The sequence below is a fragment of the Diadema antillarum genome, unplaced genomic scaffold (genome assembly GCF_040938485.1).
Source record: "Diadema antillarum isolate AM-2024a unplaced genomic scaffold, OU_Dant_1.0 scf00000163, whole genome shotgun sequence".
Lineage (NCBI taxonomy): Eukaryota > Metazoa > Echinodermata > Echinoidea > Diadematoida > Diadematidae > Diadema > Diadema antillarum.
Window position 1 is genome coordinate 910,741 of NW_027271052.1, and position 17,213 is coordinate 927,953.

At 38.3% G+C, this 17,213-nt stretch overlaps 1 protein-coding gene across 1 annotated transcript; it reads right to left on the minus strand.

The window, feature by feature from the left end:
• Nucleotides 1-6,418: 6,418 nt before the first annotated feature.
• On the minus strand, nt 6,419-17,213 carry LOC139722295 (uncharacterized). The gene is made up of 6 exons (XM_071633604.1): nt 17,041-17,213; nt 11,665-12,027; nt 10,030-10,386; nt 8,978-9,076; nt 8,227-8,399; nt 6,419-7,496 (listed from the first exon to the last, which is right to left on the minus strand). The coding sequence occupies exons 1-6, from the start codon at nt 17,117-17,119 to the stop codon at nt 6,912-6,914; spliced, it is 1,656 nt and encodes a 551-aa protein (XP_071489705.1). The 5' UTR covers nt 17,120-17,213; the 3' UTR covers nt 6,419-6,911.

Sequence of the window (17,213 nt, forward strand, 5' to 3'; positions counted from 1 at the left end):
ACTCTGTCCATATACTTCGTTACACTGCCACGCAGTTAGTCTCATGCTGTGCTTCTTGTTTTTTTCATGAATCATTATCATGATTATATTGTAGCTTCGCCAGTGGGGCCTCGAACATGATCACTGATTACGCATGTAGGTGGTGTTACATTATTTTACTGATTTTCTTTCTTTTTTTAATAATCATTTACACAATATGTTTGGCCGTTGGCTATCACAACCATATTTCATATTTTTGCCAAGTTTTGAATGGAGACAATTTTGCCCTCTAATCATATTCATTTGTATATGCAGTGTCCCTCTATTGTTTTTATGTATATTATGTAATCATTTTCATAATCATATCAATTTCAAGCGTTTACTGTTTCTTCAGTCTGTCAGTTATGTCCTCTATGTTTCTTGTAATTAGCTTTTTATTGTTTGATATGAATGGTCAGTAAACTAATGATAATTGCACGTATATAATTTGTTTTTATCTTTATATCAATCATTTTCAGTGAGGAGTCGTTGTGCTACTATAAGCTAACTTTACAATCTCATAAAATCGCATTTGTATAATTATTATGAAATGGAGTGGCGCATTGTGCTTTTCTTTACGGCATAAGAAATAACACAAAACGATTATGATTAACTCCTTTGAAGCACACACAACTAATTCGACAAGGCAAGGCGTGAATGCATCTACCAGTATCGACAGCCGCGCTAAACGCTGCCGCTCGTTCGGTCGGACAGACCCGAACGCCTACGTACGCGCCGGACTCATTTGTAACCATAGCAAAGTCAAACAAATTACCCTATCAACATCACGTCAATGTCAGTTGTGGACAGTTCTTCTTTTTGGAGGAACAATATGGATTTCAATGACTGCAATAATGAATGACGTCGTGATTAAAAAAAAAAAAAAATGTCCCATTCCAAGAAGGCAACCTTCATGGTTATAGTAATCAGAATCAATTGAACAGCATTGGAACTGGCGATTGCATTGTTTTTGTTTGTTCTTTTTTCAATTCGGTTGCCATTGTGCAAATGTGAAAAAAATGCACCCAAACAGCACTTTTTTTAGGCTTTGTGATGATTGATGGTCAATAGATAATCAAGGTAAATTACCCCTACTTAATTAATCCCACTTTCGTTTGCAGATGATAAAATCGTCATAATCTATGCACGTTTCTTATTCCTATCATGTTGAGGTAATGAGAGTACTTTCCTAATTCTGAGGAAGATTGAATTCCTACTATGAGTGTTAGTAGACAATGGAAAATATATTGTATTTAATTGTTTCATAGAGCTCAGGATCATTTTTTCCCCTTGCGTTATCCGGAAAAAAAAAAATCATTGTCAATTTCTGACCCCCTTTTTTTTTTGTCTACGTTGAAGGACATGAGGTATTGCTGTTGTGAGCCAAAGAAAGTAAACTGCACTGAGTGAGAGTATATATTCAGACAATTCATTTGTTAAAGCAAAAAGAATAATGGAAATCTCATAATTCGGAAAAAGGGCGGTTTGGTACCTCTCGATGGGGATTATTGATTGGGCCATAAAATTGCTCACCTGAGAGAATTATAGCAACATTTCGAAGGACGAGCTTCTGTCTTCGCTTTGCAATGTGTAACAACTACCCCAAGACTGTTTCCTTTGGCTGGCACAGAAAACGTCCAGGCAGTACAACATGTAGCACTCTTACATTATTCTTCTTCTTCGTTTTCATCATCATCATCATCTTCTTCTTTTTCTTCTTCGTATTCATTATCATCATCTTTGCCGTCGTCGTCTTCGTCGTTGTCTTCTTCGTCTTCTTCTTCTTTGTCATTTACTTCAAGGGATCTTTTCTTTTCCATAGCTACTGTTTCTTCTTGTAGCGCTGCAGAAATGCGTTCTGGAAAACTCAAACCTTTTAGTTTGTTTCATGCATATGTATATTTTATTCTTAGACTTAGCGTGTTTTTGTTTTTATTACAATTTGGATGACAACAAGTTACAAAATTCTCCTTGCAGACAGCGGGGCTTGAAACACACAAGCTCTTCAGTGAGTAGGGTTTCTGTTAAGCACAAGTGAATGATATGTAATGTGTTGGGTTTTTTTTTCCTTAGATTAATTTGTGTACATGCATTTGCCTTTTTAAAGTTTAGATGTTTTGTACTGTCTCGGAAGTATACTTCTGTCTGAGATAAATATGCATGTAATGTAATGTCAACATTAATAATATTGATTGGATTTGTGTCCAATCAACGTTGGAAATAAGAAAATATTGTGAGTTTGACTTGGACTCGAGGCGGTTGTCATGGACGCGACGTCAACATTGGTGGCGTTATTAGTTTGCGATAAAAGATTTTGTGTATACACAGAGAGAAAGGGGAAGAGAGAGAGAGAGAGGTATGTAGGTGCATCCACCGCAACATGACAGTCAAACAGGGGAAACAAACCATCTATTGACAAATACTCAAATTAAAGATGATAATCGGAGAGGGTTGTCCCTTTGTGGGTACCTATATGTACCACTTATTCCTTACCCTATACGTGGTGCTGTATACTATATCATATATACTATGTATATACATTTTATATATATATATATATATATATATATATATATATATATATATATATATAAAACAGTGACATTTATATTTCTGGTCTTTTGATGTGGTTTTCCTACTTCAAGAAAGAAATGAAGGAGAAAAACAAAGTTTCCGTTGTTTGTGTATCTTTTATTAGATCAGAAACGTATATTGACTGAGAGCAACTTCATTAATTAGGAAAGTAACGAATTATGAGACACGCCAGCTCAGTCCAAACATACGCTCTAAAACAAACAAACAAAAACAGCACAAGTTATCTCAGCTGACGATCATTTCTCGCTCTGATTTATGTCTTCCTTCCTACTTTCTTCATCCTCACTCTTAATCTGTTCCAAAGTCCATCATTTCAAAATTCGATGCGCCCATGAGTCACGTGTTTAAAGGCAATGTCGTAGGCTTATCCACGTGGTTATAACTACCATTGATATCCACATAACATTCTGCATTCTCAAGACAACTACGACTTGTGGTTGCATATTTACATTGCAAATATTGCTGTCGTGACTGCCATTCACAAATAAAAACAACCCAAAATAATTTGACTTTTATATTTTTATCTAATTGTTTATAATTAGAAATATACAAATATACAGAGAAATAGAATCAAAGATATCATAAAGATATCGTAGGAATATTTCAAAATACATGCATGCAAACTTACTTGTACCAAGATGCACATAACTCGCAGATCAATATAATTATCTTGAATCATGTGTAGAAGCAATTATGGATTTATGATGTTTCTTCCCAGGACGAAACAGAAACTCAGATACTTGGAACTGATTTGCATACTTCACTTATGCTGTCAGCAGGAATTTGTTCACATCAAGCAAGTTTAAGTTACATTTCGTATTTTAATATCTAAATCATGATACGAGAGGCGAAAATAATCAGAAGTTTTTGCTTATCCGAGAATTCTTGCATAAATATTACTTCTTAACATTTAAGGGCAAGTTCGAGAATGTGAAAAATGACACGGATCCTAATTTAAACGACAAGCACTACATCAAGAGCACCATAACCTTTTAAAGCAACAGATTTGGAACAGAATATTGAATGCATTTATCTTTCCCATCACATGTTAATTTCTATTATCACCTAATATTTTTACAACGACATCATGATATAACAATTATAAGAGTTACTCCACTCAGATTCGTTTGTCAGATTAATCTTGTTCGAATTTCCTTTTGATGTGTCTTGAGTTTACAACGAATTGCTATCGGAAATACTTGATTATAACATCAAACATGATAAAACAAGATATACATTGTTCCAATAGAGACAGGAAGAAAAATGGTAAATCATCTAATGCTGTTGGTTATTTGCATAGCATCGTAAAAAGTGCCCAATGATTTTCATTTATCGGTATACGTGTAACTGTATATCTTTATATACACTGATATTATATTATTATGTCGTATCAAAGCTCGAGATTACCAATATAATTTTAAACTGTTTGCTGTCTTTCAAGTGCGAGACGTGAAAGCAGTAACGGAATATTCTCGTATACATAAACGAAGACCAGCAGATAAATGTTTCCTTCTACCGCTATGTGACAAAAATTGAATTTTATCTCATCACAATGTCGAAGCTGTTTGACAGTCAAAGATAAAAATCAGTTGCCTAGGAAACAAATGAAAAAAATGTTGGTGCTAGAATCATAGGATGAATATTGTATAAGGCGTGTGCTCTCGGCCACTCGCGTTTCTTTGATGGTAAAATCAATACGCAATTGTGGTTTACCTTGTTTGTACACATATGATAGACATCAAAACGGATAATTGGTATTTGTGTGTGTGTGAAGATGAAAACTTCATAGTTGTAGTGACATATTATTATAAAGGTGACGATACAAATATATCAAAATAGGGTGGGATTTATACAGCATAAAACAGCAAAATTGTAGACCTTTGATAAGAAAAGTTACAGGACATATCACTCGTCTACGCAAATAATGTAAATGAATACAACAATGCACGAATGGAGGGATTTGTTTTAATCTCAGAAATGCATATTCAAGATAAATAGGGGTCATCCCACGAGACCGACACCCACGAGTCATACGGCCCAGGAGCCCAACATTGAAAATAAGTCCATGAGTCATACAGCCCACGAGTTATACGACCCACAAGTCATGCAAGTCAGCCCATGAGTACGACACCAGACAAAAAAAAAAACTCGTAGGTTGTATGACTCGTGGGTGCCCTCCCCTTCTGTCTCTCCCTGTCTCTCTCTCCCTTCTCTCTCTCTCTCTCTCTCTCTCTCTCTCTTTCTCTCTTTCTCTCTCCCTCAATATAATTATAGCACATTCTTTGGTGTGCCTTTTAGTGCATTTATCAAATACATTATTTCTTTTCGAATATACTGGAGTCCAACAACAACTACTGTTTCTGCTTTTTGTGCGAAGTTTTCAATGAGTGTGGTATGGAGTGAGTTTATGGAAATATACACAGAACATCAATAGATCAAGGGTTCGAGCCCCAGTGAGATAAGCTGAAATATTACGATGTGAATGAGTATGTATCCTTGATACGCACAGAAGAAAAACACATGCATGCACTGTCCAACGGATATAAGTAATGAGATTTTATATGTTCCCAGTGCAGTGGTCTGTTTTACACATCATTGAAGAACCGAGTGGGGAATGTTTAACTCTTTGCATACCACTAACTGACTAGCTCTAGTCAGCCAATGCTATCACTTACTATTCCACAATGAAGACCCACGCTGACAAACCTGTCACGATCAAATAGATTATACTGTGCATCTCAAGTATACATTGTGGTATCGGTTTACCGTGAAGCAAGCAATTAGTTTTGTCACGTGAATTTGAAGGAGACAGTAAGAGGTTACATTCAATACATGAACAGATTAAAGTACGTTTCCGTTCTATATTCAAATTGGCTCCAATCACTAGACCTATAATTAGACACAGAACAATTGAATTTTTTATTTTAAAAAAAACGAGATTAAAACAAGTGAGTTAAGTGAATTTGATATTGCCCAGTGTTTTCTCCAACCAGTGTTGTTCAATCACAATCATTACTCAAATAGACGTCAACACGAAACGAGTATTCCTTTGGACTGGATACGAGTCTATTCTGATTTTTTTTTTTCCAAATACGAAAGTCATGCAAATTTCGATCACATCACAGTTACCTCCAGGTATTTCGTTTGACACACCTTACTAGGCGCGGTCATACTGACAAAAGATCGAGAAGTTTGAGATCACGATTTTTAAGATCTCGAAGTTTTGCCAGTGTGACAGCAAACTTCCTGCAAAACTTTCCATGAAACTTCTCGCGAAACTTTCCACTCCATTTAGGGGAATTTCCCTCTCTACCGCCTCTCCAAACGTCTCGATCTTTTGCCATTCTGACCGCGCTCTATTAGTTGGTTTACTTAGGATTCCTTTTCTTTGTCATTCTTCGCATCCCGATAGTATAATATGAGCAAAGCATGAATATTATGTATCTCATGAGACATTAAACAAGAAAAGGCTGGATATTATAAAACATAGATTTGTGTTTCTTGTCGATGTTGTTGTAGTTGTCCCTTTGCGTGAATCAGAGTTCAGTTGAATAATGTTATGTACCGTATTGTCAATGACTCATGTGCGTGATGTTCGTGCATGTACACGTATGTACGTGAGCTTATTACGTTTCAATGCTTCACTTTTCCATGTTTCTTTAGGTCCGTCTTTTATTTCCCTTTCTCCCGATTTAGCCTATCCTAGACAATCTTACGAGCTTTTCAGTTGATTCCTTCCTCAAAGATAAAATGTAAGTTCTGTCAAATTTTATATACTATACAAATACCCAATCCCTTATGATTTTGTTCCACGTTCATTGTTATTGTCATACTAAACGTCGTGTAACTTGTAGTTTGTATACCTGTACCTTACTTGTTCTACTTGTTTACAACGGCATTACTGTATGCTATCCATTGCCAGTTACTGAACTTCAATAAGATGTTCGCGTCAATATTATACGTGAAAAGTTGAAATAAATGTAAATTGAATTCAAACGCAAATTGATTGAAATTATTGTAACCGGGAAATAACCTATCAACCATGTAAACGATAATATTTCTGTGTTGGAGTGCGTTGTCACGGTTACAGTTGCTAAACCTTAGACTTCCATAATGATCGTATTAACACCATTGTATACATATCACTTTAATGGATCAAAACTTTTGACGTCATCGTTTTTCTCAATGTGATGTGGGGTTATGGTAAACTTGAACATTCCATGTTCTATCTTGGAGTTTGATGAACGTTTTATATTTCTTGGTCTGCGCGTCTCATTGTATTTCCTTTCGTAAAATGATCATGGACATGGTTTAGAGTCACTCTTTAAGGTACCTTCCCCCTCCCCCTCTTCTGAAATGGAACCCCCAGGTAACCGATGTCGCTCCCGGCTCTTCTTGGCGTACATACTCAGGACTTTTGGTCTCGCGCAGGCCTGCTCATTAGCATAGATGGGCGAGCCTGTGTTGGGACCCGGAACAGGTTTATTCGCTTCCGGGTCGTTAAGGTCGGTGCCAAACAGAGAAAAGTCGTAATCTGGCAATGGAGGAGGGGATGATGGTGGGATACCTGTCATTGCATCAATGATCGAGGTGGGAGAAACCAACGGGTCGCGCCCCGGGCTACCAGCCCAGGGCTCACCTTTTGTGTCGCCCCCGGCAGTCATGGGCTCCTGATACAGGGCTGTTTCCGCACCCGGTATCGCAGCGTATGCCTCCTCGTCATTCTTCGTCTTTTCCTTTTCCGCTTTACACCCTGGCATCATCGCAGAGCAACTATTCACGTAACCGGACGCACCCAACAACCGCAGATCGGGGTCCGACGTCGTCTTAGGAGAGAACTCGCAGTACACTTGGGGATCGTCCATGAACCGGGAAGTCATCAACTGATTTGACCAGGGACCAAATCAAATGAAGAAAAGGTTTTTAGTCACGTCATGCAGACACTGCGTTCACTCTATCAGGTGATCAGCAATATTGTTGCTCTTTATAAACATTTCTTCTTACCTCAGGTGCCCATAATCTATTTTGCTCCAAAATATCAGGAAATGAGACAAAATGTTTTTATTTTCAATTTGAATGTAGAACGTCAATTTCAAACGTCTCAGAATAGTGGTGAAGTGTATAAACCAAAAGATGGTTATTGAATCGCAGCATACAATGTTTGCTTCCCGTGAAGATGTCACTCAGGCATTACATTGCATTACAACGGAAAGCACAGGCTGATTACTATTAAATGCACATTATCTTTGCAATATCGTAAAGATTGTTGTAAAGAAAATGTAGGAGGATTTATTAAGTCGAATTAACCTTCATTATAAATTTAGATTGAAAAAGATTCAAAACAAATTTTTAATAGACAATGCATTAATGCAAAACATTTACTCAAAATGTGAACTATGAGTAATAGGCAAGTTGTTTAAAATCAGAAACTTCAATGAAAATACTGATGTGTTACTTGATTGATGATATATAGTATTCAAAATTCATTCGGTCATTCATTTATTTTTTTTTTCATTTCCAACAGAAAAATATAGACATTCTGCAGAAAATAAACCGACATGAATATGACGTAGTTCATAAGAAATAATTTTGTACAAAAAAAATCCAACGTACCTGGGGTGGGTTTGACTTAAGTCGTGCTCTTTTCCTCCGACAAGTCCGCAACAGCAAACACACCAAGATTATCAATATGGTAAAGTATGTCACAGACAGAATAGCCGTTAGGATCGTCACCATAGCCATGTTTTCAGGCAAACTAGGCGTAACAGTTGTTGCAAACGTTTCACCTACAAGATTCGTACAAGAAAGATTAAAGGGTGACATCAGAGAAAAAATGTTGCATACACGAGGTCAAAGAAGAGTGTAGAATAGAATTCCCGTCATGCATGCATCTAGTACACTTGTACTTGTTTTCATGTCGACGATTATTTTTGAATGAAGGGGCACGGGAGTTATCTTGCACAAACTTATATTTTTCTGTGTTTTTTTCTTTTATATGATATTCAGTCTTTTGATGAATGATTTTTTGATAAAAACTAATTTGAACAGTAAAAAAGAAATATGGAATCATTATCATAATACATACATAATTACACATGCGAATCACGCAAACCTGACCTCACTCAACGTTATAAGCAATATTGTTTGCACAAATCAGTTTGATGTCGTGGCTCGGAAACATTATTGCAAATTATTTATTATTGGGTATTGTAGACATAATGGAACGATGCTAAGAGTGACCACGTCTTATTGTTTAAAAATTTTCTTCATATATATATATATTTTTAATGACAAACTGGAGAACCAAAAGGTTCTAGTTCATCTTTAACCGAAGAACATAAAAGTATCGGCAAGAGATGAATACCTGACGTAGATGGCGCCCTCGAGGTAACTGTTGTGGAGGACACATTGGTGTAAAGCCAGGGGGATTCAGTGGTGATTACATCTTTGTTTGCATTGAGTTCTGCAACAGATATGACATTCACGTTCGTGTAGAATATCAAAATGAAATAAGTTACTATACCCAATCTGCAAGCTCAAAGGCACTATCACACTTTACTTAGAGCCCTGTGCGTGACGTTTTTGGCAATTTAAGGTGTACGTTGACGTGTGTGACTCGTTCGATATTGTGTTCTATTCCATTATGGTTAGTTTAGTTTCGCAGACCATGGCAAGGTGGGCTCCAAACAATTTGAAACAAGTTCCAAATTTTAAGCATGTGACAACGAAGTAATCGGTACATCATCAGACAAACTCTTTAGCGTATGAGCGTACGTGAACCTTGTTAAATTTCGTGGGGGTGCAAGCTTGGCTTAAGTTTGCTCTAATGCTGTCTCGGATAAATGTCAGGAAAAGTTCTTGAAAGGAATGAAATTGCACGTTTCATACGTTATCATGAGGTAGAAATATCGGTGATATGAAGATGAATTCGGCTTTTTAATGTTTGCCTTTGTCATGTCTGCAGCAATGCCACTTTGAAGTTGGGATGGACTTTGCAGTGATGTGTTGTTATTAATTTGTTTCAACAAGATCCAACTCAAATCGCTTTAATTACTTCTTAATGTCATGCTTCCAAAGTATGTATCATTTCAGGTGTATACTATACATTCATTTGCATGATGTATTTTGTATTATACTTTATAACTAGTACTTCTCAACTTCTTTATTTACACACTTTGTATGTATTTCTTTCTATTTTATGGGAATAAAGTAATCGAATTAACGTTTAATGCAATAGTAATACCTAGATCAAGTGATTTGTATGAGCCATAGCAGTCAAGAAAAGAGATTGGCGTCTTCAATGTATATAATTTCATCCTAGAAAAACAGTATAAGACTATAACCCTTTATTCACCCCGTTGTATTGCATCATGTACTACAGCACAAGAAGTAGAGAATGACATTTTTTCCACTCACCGTAAATGATTACTGCCTTAAATGCAAGCAAGAATCCACCCATCGCAATCTTGTTGTTACTGGTGAACACGACCGAGAGAAAGGAAGTGTTGAACGCCACGCTGGGGAATATGGTATCAGGAGTGACCACAGAACCGGACAAATGGATATTCTCGTGGCTACTGGTGGAATCAGAACTAAACAAGATAAATACGTCATCGCAGCACTTTTCCGTCTGAAACGCCAGGACGTTCATCGCGATGGCAGAGTTTGGCGGGGCTTGGAGCGTCCACAGACCGTAGAAGTTATCGGGGTATGTCTCCCCGTAATTCGGGGAGCTGATGTTGTGCGACATACCGGGGAGTAACAATATAGGCTCTGAAAGATACAACGCAGCAATGCAGTTTTAGACTCGTGATTTGACATTTGAGTATTAGGTGAGATTTATTTGACATGAACGAACCTACAATCATGTGGCCCAACGGGTAAAAGTCACCTCAAACAAAATGAACACTGAGTATAAAAGCGCCTTGCCCGCAGGTACCGCCGCTGCCACCAGTGGACTCGAACCCGTGACCTCAGGATTCTGTGTCCGTGATCTTTGCAACTAAGCAACGATCTCACTGTATTAGATATATATGCGATTATCGCGATTAATTTTCCATCAAGATGTTCTCTTGAGATATGAGTTTTCTTCAGTTTGTCACAACTGCTGATCTTCATTTTTCCAACAAAAATATCGAAAAGGAACCAGGAATGATCTCTTGCTTTCTTTGAATAATGCCTTGTCCGCCTTGGCGTTGGACTATTTGACATATCGATGTCGGAATTTCGGAGCTTGGGTATAATTGTTCCAAGTTCATTGTGTAACTGCCAGTAACAAAGGGTATCCTGGTGGTAGTGTCGCTGCTCGGAAAGCAGTAGATGACAGGTTCGATCCCCGCTGGTTCCCCTCTTCTGACATGTTTATTGAAATGTAGAACAGCAGTTGGGATCTTACAAATTTAAGTTGTACAGAGGGCACACAAATTGAAGAAATCTCACACCTGATATCTTTACTCCTCTGCTTAATAATCCCATGCTTTCATTTAAGACGTTCTCTTACTATGAATTATGGTGTCATCACGTGGTAACTGCGATATTAAGCTCGAGCGAGAAGAGACCTTCTGTGAGTGGGTTAATCAGAGCTGTGCTCATCGCGTGAGAGCGTTCCGCCCTTATCATCATCATTCTTATCGGTAACGAGGAGGATTATGAATATTATGGGGTATACAGACGCCAAATAGTGTGTAGAACTGTTTCACAGCTATTCATTATACATCGAATAATGAGGCAGTAAGTGTCATGAAATCACTGAGACTTATCAAAGTTGTGCTGTCAGAAGAATAGAGCATAAATTATTGCATGGTGAGTTATCATTAATGTTAGCAGTATCGCCACTGTTATTGCTATAATAGTCATTATCATTATCATCGTGGTTTTAGTTGTTGTTATAATAATACTTCTCTTATATCATTTGAGCTGTCAGTATGTTTTTTTTTTCGTAAGGACTATTACCATCACATCATCATTGTTATCAGAATTATCATCATCTTTATCATCTTGTGATGGAATTTTGGTCATGGGACTGGGGTCATGATTTATCTTGACGTCTACCTGGCGGAGAGACAGAGGCAACGAGCATGGTGAAAGCTGCTGGATATTGATCGGGCAACTCGTTCACACTGACTACCCAAGCAGCATTGCTGACTGAGGTTGCTGCGGCGGTAGATCCAAAGGCTCGGAGCTTCACCAAAGGTTTGAAATAATCCCTCGGGTCCTTGCCGGGAACTGGAGGTATGCCGTCGCCGATGTACACCCGAACCGTCGGGGGAACACTCGGCCGAGCTGAGAGGGAAATGCGTACTCTCGTGTCGCAAGATGTATTGAAGGTCCAGCAGACGATATGGGGCCGGGAGGTCTCCGAGCTGTCGTCATAAAAAACCGTCGTTCTGTTATATTCCGGAAGGAACTCATGATCTGCGTGTAAAAACAATGGAGGATTATAGGTGACAGCTTGTTTTTATGAAGAAAAACAGAAATCGACACCTAATTGAGTTAGTCTAGCTGAGATAGACAAACGACCATCCATAATGGTTATATTTTATGGCTCCTCATTGTGTTCGGACTTTAGACCTAGACTTTGTTCAACTTTTCTACAACAATAAGCAAGAAGGATGAGTAAGAACATATCACCGTAGAGATCACAAAATATTACATGTTAATAATTCAAATTCGAACTCAACTCGGTTTATTAAGTCTTACTCATTACACAGTCCGAAGATTTACAATGGGAGTTTGCATGTGACGTTATATATAGAGTATAATATATAGATATATATATTCAAAGAGTGTATCCATAACAGCCATGCAAAGTTGAAAATCATGTAAAAAAAATATACATACAGTTAAAACTCACACCAAAAATACATTCAAAATAGCACCTAAGAGATTTAAGGAGAAAAAAACCCCATAGGGATGTAAAGAGGAGAGAGAATGAAACAGAGGGAAAAAAGAAGAAAGAAAGAGATATACTTTGATAGAAGAAGATATCTAGAGAGAAGACAGGGGAAATGAAATAGAAAAACACTTGGAAAAGAAGGTGTAAAGAGAGAGGAAAAAAGAGATACATAAAGGGAGAGGAGGGAAAGAAAGTCGGAGCAATAAAAAGAAATAAGAGCAATAAAGATTGCACATGAGATTACTTCAAAGGTTCCAGTGAGTACAGTAGAACTCATTGGGTCAGTCTTACTCATATCTTGTGAGTTAATCGGGTGGCACACAACCAATGATCATATGAACGATATAAAAGGGACCTGATGTCAAAAATTGGTATGTTCATGTTCACTTTTTTATGCAATCGGCATGCAATTGCTGTATATAATGTTGGTGGACATGGCGAATAATACTGTACACCTTACTGATACCACTGTGGTTGCAAGGCCGCGCAGGATTTTTTTTTTTATTCTTCTTCTTTTAGGTTGTGAAAGTGATTTCCCTGCCCCTAACCTAAAAATCCCCCACCTACCCCAACTTCTTTCTTTAGGACGTGTTTTTTTTTACTCGTTTAAAGATAAAATATGTATGTATTTCTAGAAGTGCATGTGCAGTATTTTCCTATAACACAGAGTCGCACTCTAAAACTTTCGGAGTTGATTTCTCCTTATGCCCCCTCCCCCATCTGCTTATGGCCTTATTTGTAAGTAGCAGTCCCTCAAGATCGAATATTACTAGCTTGCCTGTTCATAAACATATTGTTGGAGCCCGTTTTATCTATCCTAACGTATTCAAACAAACCAGGCATACTCGTGGGAAATTGGCACTCTAACAACTGAAAACACATCATGTTTTAAGTAACAACCTTTGAAAAGTATTCCCATAAAGACAGCAAAAGATTTGGCTACAATAATCCAGTTGTTTCCTCATTTGATCATTCTTTGGGTTAGAAAAGATTGTAAAAGACATTGTAAACAACCTGGTAAAGGACAGAAAGAGCTTAGCCTCACACAGCACCATGTGACTGAAAGCGAGAGGAGGGACCATGTTAGAAACAATCACTAATGTAAATTCATGGCGAACTCTAATGTGAAAATACATAAACTTAGGCTATTAACCATAAGTGTCAAAACATGATGGCGACATAATGTGTGACAAGGTTTTAATGTTTACTACGAACAGCATTGTAACATATTTTACACACAAATTGATTATGGCAATCATTTTATCCACAACCAAGCAGCTTATTTTAAGGAGACGAACGCGAAGATGATAATTTCTCGAATATGTCATAAAACGAAAACTGAAAATTTGTTTAAACCTTAACGAGCTACAACATCAGAAACTTCGTTAGACATATGACAGATAAATAAAAGAAAATTTGAGTTTCTCAGGATATCAGAATGTGTTTCGCTTTCTATTTCTCCATAATTACAATTGTTCGAAGAGTTTTGTGTATTATACGTAAATAAACGATAGAAGAACAAAATATATGACCATGACACTATATTTACAACCTATTCATTATTTTGACGAAGGCCTTTGAACTTCCAGACTGATAATAAAACTACTGACATGACTAAGTAGGATAATGATAAGGTCCTCTTTACCCAGGGTAACCTCTTCAACGTTGCCTCTGCTCTACAAGAGGGCCCTGCCATTACTATTACATAACCGTTGCAAGATGCACATTTATACACCTGGGTTGAGAGGGACATTGTGGGTAGAAGCTACGGAAGTACGTACTGGGCCGGAATCGAACTCGGGTCCTCCGATTGGAAGTCGAGAGTCTTATCCACTATACCACAGGATTGAAGATAGATTTGAAGATGATCTGGAATTTGGCAGTATTGCTGACAACCCAGTCCTCCGCACCCCCTCCCCCCCCTCCAAAAAAATACATATATATACTGTATATTTATGATTTATATATACATATACAAAAACACAAAAACAAAAACAACTAACAAACAAGCGAACATATGAACGACATTGCCCAGGCCGTATTGTGAGAGCTAATTAAGTGTCTGATTAGCACTTAATTACCGAATTGGTATTCTGAGAGCATGATTAAGTAGGGGGTATATTAACTACCATAGCAACAAGCGTTTTGGCGGGAAGGACCTACGCGTTTGCGCGTATCAATGCGCGTGCACCTCTGAGAGGACTTAATCACAGAGTTAATTACGAATCGGTATTCTGAGGGTGTAATTAAGTATGAAAGTTAATGGAAAACTTAATGATACCAAAGAGTGTCATTAACTACTCCGATATCACGCATTACATCGTGTTTTCTCGGCCACAACGATGCTTACCGTCTTCGGTAACCGAGGAGCGGTTGAATCTTGTTATCATGGTATCCGTAGAATTCAGAGAAAAAAAGAAATATAGTCGATCTTCGAGGAATTTTGTCATTTTATGTAAGCAAAGAGGTTGAGGTCTTCGTGTGCGTAGGTGAGGGGTTGTAATCAAATACCGGAGTGTGCGCACGGATCTCTTGGGTTGTAATTACAGGGGGCGTGCAGGAGCGCGCATTGAGGGCATATTTGCGCGTGTAATCATCGTTTTGGCTTCTAACAACGCGTCTGATTGGATGGAATAACAATTAGATGGGAGGGACCTAAGATAATTACAGGGGACACTTTAATCATACCTTAATTACGTCCTCAGAATACCGATTTTGCCCATGATTAAGGGCCTATTAACTTCACGACTTAATCACGAAGTTAATTACAGACTTAATTACGACCTCAGAATACCACCCCTCAGGACTTTAAATACTGCATAACTTTACACTAAGCGTAATCCCCCCCCCCACACACACACACACGTACACCACCACCACCACCACCACCACCACCATCATCAAGAAGAAAACCAATAACAACTGTTATGCGGCTCCTGCCTCATTAACTGTCACATCTTTGTAAACATTAATCTTCGGTATAATGACGGGTGATGGCTTCGAAAGCTTACAAGGGATCATTAAGTCCAACACTCGAGATCGACACATGACAATGTTCTCAAGCTGTCACTCTTTTGATATAAGTGCGACGCGTCTTTCGGTTTCAGAGTGGCCTTTGACAGCGGCAGGGATGGCCAATATATCGTCTTCCCATTATTACAAAGGGAAGGTAACATCGATAGCGGTCTTTACGATAGTCGTTGGTTGCGCTGGACATGGTATAAAATTTCACTTGGGTATCTCTCGCATGTTCTAGCTGGACAGTTTCCATAACCCTTCATAGACACAAACATCGAAAGCAAGGAAGGGGAAAATACAATGCTCGACATTCCTACAGTCAACAGACATTATTTGCATGAAATATGAGTCAAATTCATATCCGCTCATTAGGAACTTTCTGATCATTATCACTTGTGTCTAAACCGTTCAAGCTCGACCTGGTGTAGGCTCCGGCGACCTCATGTGGTCTGTAGCTCTAACATTCCGTGGCCCCTGTGGACTGCAATCCTATAAAGATAATCACAGACACAGACACAGACACAACACGCACACACACTCACACACACAAAATAAAGAACAGATTGGTATCGTGCTCGCAGACAAATTGAGTTAACCGGGTTTTCGCTTCGTGATTAATGATTGGAGCCTAGTGCACCAGTCCTGTTGACTTTAAGTTTTACGATCACGATGGGCTTGCGGTAATTGCTTAATTATTCATCAATGTAAAATTCATGGATTTTTCCCTTCACGACAGAGCAATCATCTATTGATTCATTCATTCAAGCATAATGTACTACATTCCTGGAGGATGCCGTTTGCTGACTACTGCTAGTCACCTGTGGGGCGAACCACGAGGGGGCGACCTGGCACCCTTGGATCTGGGGACAGACTCGCTACCAACAGAGCCATATCACCACCCCACCGCGGTGCACCGGAGCACCGGTTTAATGATGAATGGTAATTTGATATATCCTTTCCTTTGAAGACATTCATCATGAATCCGTTAAGTTACACTGATCCTGCCACCTTTCAGAACGCTAAATCTCGTTTACGATGGTTTACAATTTGTTTTTGTTGTTGTTCTGTCAGGCAACACTTTTCTGCTCATGCTCTCTGTTTGTCGAGACAAGTTTTCGCCTATAGCTAAGAATAGATTGAAAACTCTATTAGCAATCTGTTATTATATCATATAAGATTAGGCACGAATGAAATCCTGTTAAACTATAATTCTCCATACTTTGATTTCAACTATCTATTCTTTTCATTTTAATGAAACTTTAGTTATACTTTAGTTAACTCAAAATCAAGTTGAACATGACGTTCAGTTCAGCTCAGTTCAGTTGTGGCTGGTGCCGAAGCACAAATTGGCCAAACTATGTAACCTCTGTGTCCCAATCTAGACTTTGCGCCAGCCACTACCTGTCTCTCAATGACAACTTACTTAACAGTTTGCCACGCGCGTATTGTTTTTTCTCTCTCAAAACTCTAAACAGACTGAAACTTCCGGCTTTCGCCTTTCCATAAATACTCACTGAATATGATGGCACGGGAGAAGAACGGGAGAAAGCAGAAGAAGATAAACACCAGTGGATTGATAACACTCCAAGCCATGTTATGTCATGTTGGGATGAGTGAGTTATGTTCCATGCATCTCACATAATTCCGTCAGGCGCGAAAGATATTTCATTGGTCAGCTCACCACCAC

Bases quoted from the DNA above. Each gene is read 5' to 3' on its own strand.
- LOC139722295 (XM_071633604.1), bottom strand. From the start codon at position 17,119: ATGGCTTGGAGTGTTATCAATCCACTGGTGTTTATCTTCTTCTGCTTT. The intron at 9,077-10,029 runs GTGAGTGGAAAA...TATCTGTTGCAG, and splicing joins TAAGGCAGTAATCATTTACG to AACTCAATGCAAACAAAGAT. The intron at 7,497-8,226 runs GTACGTTGGATT...TGGTCAAATCAG, and splicing joins TTAAGTCAAACCCACCCCAG to TTGATGACTTCCCGGTTCAT.